Raw genomic sequence first — 9,373 nt, 5'->3', positions numbered from 1 at the left:
AACGCAAACACAACGCGAATTAGTTGAGCATCTCGCCACATGAACATCATGGCGTGCATGGTGGTAAATGAATGTCAGCAAATGACAGTCAAGTCGACTGTTGACTGCAGTCAGTAGGCAGTGACAGTAGAATTTATTTGACAGACGAACATGATATGTATGATTGCAAGTTTGAGGTTATCTCCGCGGATCATAATAACTGAATCAAATAAACCACATTTTAATATATCATATACATTTATATCTTATTTTGAAGGAAGGTGACATAGCATTGTAGGATGTTATGGAAGAGAATAAGTTTAAACTATGTACATTGCTGCGTCGCGCGCGCATATGGGCGAAGAGTGGGATGGCTTTTGCCGAAAAGTGGGGAAACAGCATCGTACAAGGGGAAGACTGGAGTGAGAAAAATCTTGATATGGTCTGGCCAGTGGCCACACGCGCACGGGTACACTATTTAACAGTGTGTCAGCCGTATATACGCACGCGCGCAAGCTGCTTTCTGACGTGAATGCTGCAGAAATACATATATGTATGCACGGTACGTACATATATGCATATTCATATATACTGTATCGATTGTCAGTTTAAAAATTTAAAATGGGTATATACATAAAATCGTTTTGAAATCTTTTTGACAAAAGTCTTATGTTACACTGTTTCCAGTGTTGGATATATATTCAACCAACAAACCCAGTCAAGTCTTCGATTAGCTTGAATATTTGAATGACTCGTATACTCCGTGCCTAGATCTAGATCCTTCAAAAACAATATCCTTATTCTTTTAGATAGCATGCTTAACATTTCTGTACAAGTTTACGTATGTTCAAATTTGACTTGAATCGGCTCATAATCTTGGTTCAAACAATCAGGTATCAAAGCAGCGATAGGGTGCAAGCCATTCAAACTAAACGAAGACTAGATGATCTTTTTAACTTGAATATAGCAGTACATATTGTTTCTTCTTAGTAAATATATATTTACTAAGAAGTTATGTCCATTTGTTCATTTTGATGCGTGCAAATTTTAATATGGCAATCGCAATTATACACTACTTCGACGCTATTTCGATACGAATGTTACAGTGTGTATAATTTTAGGAAAAACATTCGCGCCTTATTTATTATGAGTTTTGAATCTTAAATTTTATTTATCGCGTCGTAACGGAACAAATCCTCTGTGTCGCTTTGTGCAATTTGTAGTAGGATACGTATAAATTATGCGTATACTAAGTAACTGTGTATATTATGTATTGTAGCCGCCGCTTCCGTTGCAAATATCACTCGGCATAATTTGTACCTTGTACTTACCTATACTAGTATATATGTATATATACACTACAAACTTTTAATATACGTATACTCGCATTACAGCCTATACACAGCCCCAACAATGATATTTTGATCCGAGATAAAAGTCGAGTTAACGAAGCACTGGTGTGTTAAAATCTGTAGACGACTCATTTTCATTATTGGAATAATAAATTAATAAAAATGTATAAAATTAATTTGCTTGGTAAGTTGAGCTATTGCATGCGATACGAAATATATTATTAAAGAAAAATAATGTTATTTTATTAAATCTTTTTACAAGCCAATCAAAATATGTCTTCAATACTGCACGCTGTTACTCGAAATATTGCTTCTTTGTCAATGCTGTCGGAAACATATCAAATGCTGCATAAAACATGCAAGTATTTATCTCAAGATATATTCTATTCACAATATACTTTTTACAAATAAATTTATTCAATTAAATATGTTATAATATAATGATATGCTCAATGATTATTCAGCCTAATATATTTCATTACAGGGATTTTTCGGAGGGAGAGTTGAAACCAATAGCAGCAGAAATTGACAAAAAGCATATCTTCCCAAAAGAACAGATTGCAAAAATGGGAGAATTGGGTTTAATGAGTATAGCAGTTCCAGAACATTTAGGTGGAACTGGTTTGGATTATTTGTCTTACGTCATTGCATTGGAGGAAATATCTAGAGGATGTGCCAGTACAGGTGTTATAATGAGCGTTCATAATACTCTTTATTTAGGGCCAATAGAAAAATATGGCAACAAAAATCAAAAAGACAAATTTATTACACCATTTGTGACTGCTTCGAAACTTGGATGTTTTGCTCTTAGTGAACCTGGTAATGGTAGCGATGCAAGTGCTGCTTCCACCACTGCTAAGTTGGATGGTAATAGCTATACAATAAATGGTACAAAATCATGGATAACAAACGGTTATGAATCAGATGCAATTGTTTTATTTGCTTCAACTGATAAGCAAAAAAAGAACAAAGGAATAAGCGCTTTTGTAGTTGATAAGTCTTCAGATGGTCTTTCTCTTGGCAAAAAAGAAGACAAACTTGGGATTCGAGGTAGCAGTACGTGTTCATTAATATTTGAAGACTGTAAAGTACCAGCTGAAAATTTGTTAGGGGAAGCAGGAATGGGTTTTAAAATTGCAATGATGACATTAGGTATGAAATAAATACGCATCTACACAACTGAATACAACATTCGGAAACGTAACAATTATATTACTTTTAGATGCTGGTAGAATAGGCATCGCTGCTCAAGCTTTAGGCATAGCTCAAGCATCTCTTGACTGTGCTGTCGAATACGCAGCAAAACGTCAAGCATTTGGTAAATCTATTATTAAGCTACAAGCGATTCAACAAAAAATCGCTGATATGGCACTAAAACTAGAAAGTTCAAGATTATTAACGTGGCGCGCAGCTGTACTCAAAGACAATGGTATGCCGTATACGAAGGTATGTACACAGTAAACACCTTAATTTTGTACAAACGAATATAATTTTCAATAATGACTTTTCTTGGCAGGAAGCTGCTATGGCAAAGTTATCTGCCTCCGAGACATCTACCTTCTGCAGTCATCAGTGTATACAAATATTAGGAGGTATGGGATACGTAACCGATATGTCGGCCGAACGTCATTATAGAGACGCACGCATTACCGAGATTTATGAGGGTACATCGGAAATACAAAGACTTGTTATAGCCGGAAACATTATCAAAGAATATAATCTTAATTGAGACTTTCAAATCTGAGGCCGTCTGTCCATAGTGCACGCGTCATAGACGTGTAAGCAACAATATACTGTTTGCTGCACATTTCGGTGCTGCAACTAATGTAAATTACTAGATTCCCGTCCACGAAGGGTTGTCATCACGTTTTCGTCACGACATGCATTCGTTATGACATTATCCATTGCGCCCCAAATGGGCTGAAAATTATTGTTGGTATTTTAGCAATATTACAAATATGAAATCAAGAATATGTATTAACGTTTAAAAAATCGAACTAATCTCAAATTCTTTTATTTTTTGTATTGAAATATGTAGAAAAGTGAGTATTGCTCAACTTTTGCTGGAAACATTCGTTTGCCAAATCATCGGAATTGGACTGATCACGAAACGCTTTAATACTACAGGTACTTATTTTTTAACATCCGCATAACTTTCAAAATCTCTAGTAGGTGCACTTAAAATTCTTATATCGATCTCCATAATTGTTTAAACTTTCAAATGACGCAAGTTCCATGTCGATTATTTTTAAACATATTTTTAAAACCCTATTCACTGTTCAAATTGTTATAAATGTTGCGACACTTGTACTTGTTCTATAATTAATATTTTTGTAAATGTAAGGGTACAACCAGAATTTTATTTTGCTTTGTTTGCGTCAAATGTAATTGTAGAGAATCGTTGCGTTGTTTTTGTTAATTTACATTTTTATAACTGCCGCGACGATTGTTCTACACTTCGTGGACTGAAACCAAGGCGTACGCATCTATAAAACGACGCTCCATAGACTGATAGCCTAATAGTTTCATTATTTTTTTCATATGTTTTTATCTAATCTTTCTATGTACGAGCAAAATATTTTTATACATTCTTATTTTTACGAAAAAGAGGTCAATAAAATTTATATATACGATGACTCTTGCGCATTATTCTTAATTTCTCTTCCTACTTTCTATATCACGATTTCGTGATACATAATACTGTATGCACGTAAATGTACAACTATGTCGAAGATCGTAATTGTACATACTTACATACGTGTACGTTAATAATCCAACCCCTCCCTCTCGTGACGCAAAAATTTCTACCTACAACAGGGATTTCAGTTTGTCGTAAAGAGGAAGCTGTATTATCTGTTTTATCCTATTTTATGAAATTCTTTTTATATCTCGTACAGGTGGTACGACATGCTCGCAACAAAATTATTTATCGAAATTATTCCCATTTCCATACTCTTTGTTAACGTATCCAAATATTGATGAGATCATGTGATAAACTTAAATACTAAAAGATAACTAAATAATATGAATCCTGATACTTCATTCATTGAAAGTTTTAAAAGTCAAATCAATCGATAATCATTTCGCTTAAATTCCATTTCTAACGCTGTCTTAAACACTACACTACACTATACTATATCGTATTATATTATATTAACTATATAGATCCCAGTATAACAGGTAACAGTGTACATACAATTTGTGCAAGCGACGATTACGGTTCGTTCCCAACTAAGTACATTTTGAACGAGTTATTTTTCTGTTTTTGTATGATAAAACATGTCGAACACCGTTGGATTAAATTTGTTGTACAGAGATCTATTGGAATGCAAAGAAATGTGTAACAACTCAATTTGAATTTCATTATATGCCTTTTTCTTTATGTACAATAACGTACCTTTCGACGTTCAGCAGTTGCTATAGAGAAATATTTCCAACTCTTTTTTGTTCTCTTCTACGTACATACGTATATTATTTTATATAATTTTTTATGCCCACACTTTTCACCGATGTGAACAACTGATGTCAATGTTACATGTTAAAATTACAGATTACTTTAATGCTCTTCAGTTTGGTCCTAATTCGGCTGCACATTTTTTCTTCAATTTTCAAATTAATAATAGAAAACGCAAAAAGAAGCGTAATCGCTATAACCTACTGACCACTTGTAATTTTATCTAATCTGACGGCAACATTGAACATTAATAAATCGCCACAATATTATCTTTAGCTTGCAGAACTGCTAAAATACCTTTCTTTAATTTTTCTGTTTATTGTACACTGTATAAGGCTGAAAGAATTTTAGATTATGTCGCGAAAAATTGATTAGAGGCGCAGAAATTACGTAAAATGTGACAATATTCGTGTTTTGAATCTTAATACCATAGGTCTAGGACATAAACCATGAATCATTTGCTATGAAACTATGAACGAACTTGTAACTCTTGTGTCAAGTACTTCTTTTTTTTCTTCTTTTGTGTCTGTAGCTAACAGCAATTTCAATTGCTTGTCTATTCATTATAGTATCGAACCACTAGTGTTAGATAGTTAATATTTTCTTTCTCCCACCTATATTGTTTTTTTTTATCGAATAGTAATCTTTCTTTTTTTCCAATATTTTACACATCGTATAGATAGAACCAATTTATATTGGTTCTTTTCCTTATTATTGGCTATATTATAATTCTTGACTGTAGGTACATTCATCTAAAACGCTTGAAAATGTAAATAAACTAAACTCATAATTAGTTTTAATAGACACTGAATCTAGACACGTAAATTCTGGAAATTGTCCCGATCTTGCAGGATCGTCTTCGACAAAACGTATATGAATGTATTTTCATAAGTAGCCGCAAGTATCCGAGAAATATAAGGAAATTGATTTAATTATTCATAATAGAAGCTATCGAAGCTTCAATCATCAGCTCGCATGCCCCTCACTTCTCCTTGATGTCTTTGCTGAAAAAAAGAAAGAAAATTTTATACAGTTTTTTAATTTGACATTAACTATGAATAATGTGTGTTGAAATTAAAATGTATTATAATTAAAATTCAAGTAATTACTTACCCTATCTAATTCTTCTTTTGTACTCTCCTCAATTGCTCTAATATCTTCCATAGTTAGACCATACCAACGATCTATCCAACAAAACACTTGCCTATGGAAATTAGTAAAGAGACGTCTTTCAGCTTTCTGAATGAAGCTCTCGACACGAGTTTGGAAACCAAACCATTTAAATTCACAAGTGACTAGCTTGTAGCACGTCATCACAGGTTTAACATTATTTTTCCAATCTTTGCTAACAAGAGGACCCCGACCCGTTTTCACAGACTTAAATTTGGTTGGATCTTCATCCTCTTTGTAATCAGCGTTTGCAATAGGATCATTAGCAATATCTATATGCACCACCTCTCTCATTTTTAGTTTATCAGGAGGTAATTCGTGTACCTATGGCATATGGATTAAAATTGTAGTGAAAAAGATGTAATGATCACCTTTTTTTATTTTCCTTTTAAATTTATTTTATACGTACATTATGTTGATGTCCATCATCGTCAATGTGAAACGATTCGATCATAATCACAAAACTATCTTTCATATATCCAGGATTCTGCAATGAAAATAGCATATGTGTGTACATGTTACGAAAACAAACAATTGCTACAAACATGTTATGCTACAAACAATTTAAGCCTTAAGGTTATTTGGTTCATATTTCTATAGACCACATTGTAATCATTAAATAATACTTACTGTTATAACAGTTTTACAATAGGGATAAGCATTCCAAGCTTCTTCATGAATTTCCAATGAATTTTTTGGCAGCATAATACGGATAAAAGCAGGCACTTTACTAGCTAAATGATAAATCTTGTACGTATATTGACCCGAAGAATATTTTCCACCGAGCAAAGGATAATTTGTGAATGGCTCATTTTTTAGCACTTCTATACCCTCTCCACCTCCTGTATTATTTTTGCTTGCCTCTGCCACAGAATATAGCTGGGCCACTTGATACTGTCAACAACAAAATTTCTGACATTGTTGAAATGAAGTAACATTAGAACATAACAACGAAATATAAATTTTTTCCAACATTTGGAATGAAATAGCAAGTATGTATGAAATTGACAGCAGGCGGATCAGAAACATTACATTATAATAAGCACGATCAAATGATAGTTTATCCAATGAGATGGACAGAAATTTGCAAGATGCAATATTTAAGATAACCACATGTGTTCCAATAGACATTAATTAAATGAGTTGCAAATCTTCCAAATTACACAATAGCAATATGATAGCTAATTTATGGTTATTTTTCTATGTGTAATACTGCAACTCATTCCAAAGTGGGTCATTAAAATGAGACCTTGTTTTTCAACAAATACATACCTCTTCCACTGTAAGAGGTAAGGTGATACGGCTGCAACAGAGAAATTAATAAACTAAATTTATGTGCTAAAGATATTACTAAATGGAAAATGGGCATACATTATTCTTAGCAATAACTTTGATCAAATTCAAGTACGAAATTAAATATCATGAATCGAATGTCGATACACGAATATTAGATGTAACGTGAAACATACGAACATCTCTAAAAAAAAGATGAATCAGTAAAACCGACAATCAGCCCATGATAAAATAGAAAGTATCGTTTGTAGGAATTGCAAGGGATGAAAGTAGATATATCCCTCTTCACCCCTCCAATCCGACCCACCGTTAAAGATTAGTAACCATATCCCGAGAATTGGTTTTAAACGTTCGACCAGTAAACGTTTATCGCGTTCCAACAAGCCAACAATAATAAAATTCGGAACAACTTACAACTCTTTGATTAGCATCTTAACGAGCAGAGCACATGGGCTGCAATAATTTCAGTCCGACCACACAGCACCACCCTTGCTTCAACAAATTCACTCGTGTTATCTCCGAACCCGCAGTCATACGCATACAACGGCGCCTTCACGACTTCTCAACCGACTGACACACACTCGAAGACTCGAACCACTTGGTCGACTCTACACTGCCACGGCCACAGAGCACCACCTATACTTGCACACACGTGTCCATCGAATTTCCCCTACTCTCTTCTTGCTCACGGACACTTTACAAATGACGTCATGCTTACATATTATATTCTAGTTCGCATGCGTCTGAACCATCTATCAACTTCAGATTCGTTTCGATATTTTCAGATCTTTAAATATGTATCACTTTTTAAATGTATATCAAATTTCAAAAAAACAATATGACTTATTTTATTCTTTTTTTTATATAGTCGACAGAATAGCTATACACGTATGATTTGCTTTATTCTCCTTATTTGAAAAATGTAATTCGTAATATGTGAATACACATACATGTGTATTGTACTTAGCCAACGGTCAAAATACATTGTACATACTTGTCCATACCGATAATTGTGTGTCACTAACGATAAAAGCTCCTCCCCCTTCTCTTTCGCTTCCAACTTTATATTTATTTCACTTTTAACAATGTCATAATTCTTGTTATTTTAATATCTAGTCAGTGTACGTCTGATAATTTTTATACATTACGGTTTCTATTTAATGGTAGGAGAATGTAAAATATTGTTTCTTTGGATCAGAAGGATTATTGGAATGGGAAAAATAATGAAAATCGCTTGTTTTCCTATTCGCAAATTATGAGGCGCAAAACTTTGAAAATGACCCCAGATAACGAAGAAGTGCAGCCAATTTTACCTCGATTTATAATTTCATACACTAAATCTAGTACAGGTGAAAGGTAGATGGTAAAATTCCTTGCAGTTTCAAATAATGCTAAACAGAAGTTTTAAAAACGATTTTTGTATTATGTAGTATATTAAGTTTCGCATATTAAGTTTGAGTATGGTTGATCCCTTAATCTTATCGTACAGATAATTAATTTTATCTAATACTAACTATTTGAGATTTACTATCTTAGTGACGTTCGCAAAAAACAACTAGAATCTGTCATTGACCATAGAATATTCTAGTTAAGTTAGTAACACAATGCGAAATTTGTTTCACAAATTACCGACTGTTGATTTTGGCTTGCAATTTGAGTATTTTGACGCTACTTCAATTGGCGCTGTATTGTAAAGAAACTTTACTTTTTCTCCATAAGAGGCGTCATATTTGTCCCCATATACAATAATATATGCACAATGCAGTTATATAAAATATTATCCTAAAATTAGGTAACGCAAAAAGGAAACTATGACTACAAACTAACCAGTTTTAAAGCATAAATAGCAAGGAAATCCACTAAATTCTAATAATTGATCGATCGGTTTCTAGTAATATGTATCGGTATTTCAGATAATATGAAATAAAATGTCATGTAATGATTCTTGAATGATACATATGACACAGAAATAATATTATATAATGCTCTTGAATACAAGATCTATCCATGGGAGTATGTATAAAACATTGAATGACTATTTCTGCATGTACGTAAAATAGAACATTTTTGGAAGAAATGGGAATATTGTCGACATATATCTAATAAAAATGTCACTGCTGTAATA

General features: G+C 33.2%; 2 protein-coding genes across 3 annotated transcripts; one reads left to right on the top strand and one right to left on the bottom strand.

Moving 5' to 3' along the window:
• Window positions 1-146: 146 nt before the first annotated feature.
• Window positions 147-4,117, top strand: Arc42 (Activator-recruited cofactor subunit 42). Of its 2 annotated transcripts, XM_078191996.1 has the most exons (6): window positions 147-541; window positions 1,374-1,515; window positions 1,594-1,693; window positions 1,816-2,483; window positions 2,554-2,777; window positions 2,848-4,117. In XM_078191996.1, exons 2-6 carry the CDS (start codon window positions 1,494-1,496, stop codon window positions 3,058-3,060), a joined length of 1,227 nt encoding a protein of 408 aa, XP_078048122.1. In that variant the 5' UTR covers window positions 147-541; window positions 1,374-1,493; the 3' UTR covers window positions 3,061-4,117. The 2 variants fall into 2 exon arrangements, with proteins under 2 accessions (XP_078048122.1, XP_078048123.1); XM_078191997.1 differs by lacking the exon at window positions 147-541 and having other exon boundaries at window positions 1,473-1,515; window positions 1,594-1,689.
• Window positions 4,118-5,555: 1,438 nt separating this feature from the next.
• On the bottom strand, window positions 5,556-7,975 carry Vib (phosphatidylinositol transfer protein vib). Its single transcript, XM_078192003.1, has 6 exons — window positions 7,663-7,975; window positions 7,228-7,258; window positions 6,586-6,849; window positions 6,365-6,442; window positions 5,899-6,279; window positions 5,556-5,789 (listed from the first exon to the last, which is right to left on the bottom strand). Exons 1-6 carry the CDS (start codon window positions 7,677-7,679, stop codon window positions 5,745-5,747), a joined length of 816 nt encoding a protein of 271 aa, XP_078048129.1. The 5' UTR covers window positions 7,680-7,975; the 3' UTR covers window positions 5,556-5,744.
• Window positions 7,976-9,373: the final 1,398 nt, after the last annotated feature.

This window comes from Augochlora pura, chromosome 10, assembly GCF_028453695.1.
Source record: "Augochlora pura isolate Apur16 chromosome 10, APUR_v2.2.1, whole genome shotgun sequence".
NCBI classification, from domain to species: domain Eukaryota; kingdom Metazoa; phylum Arthropoda; class Insecta; order Hymenoptera; family Halictidae; genus Augochlora; species Augochlora pura.
This window is presented reverse-complemented; position numbering and strand designations above follow the sequence as displayed.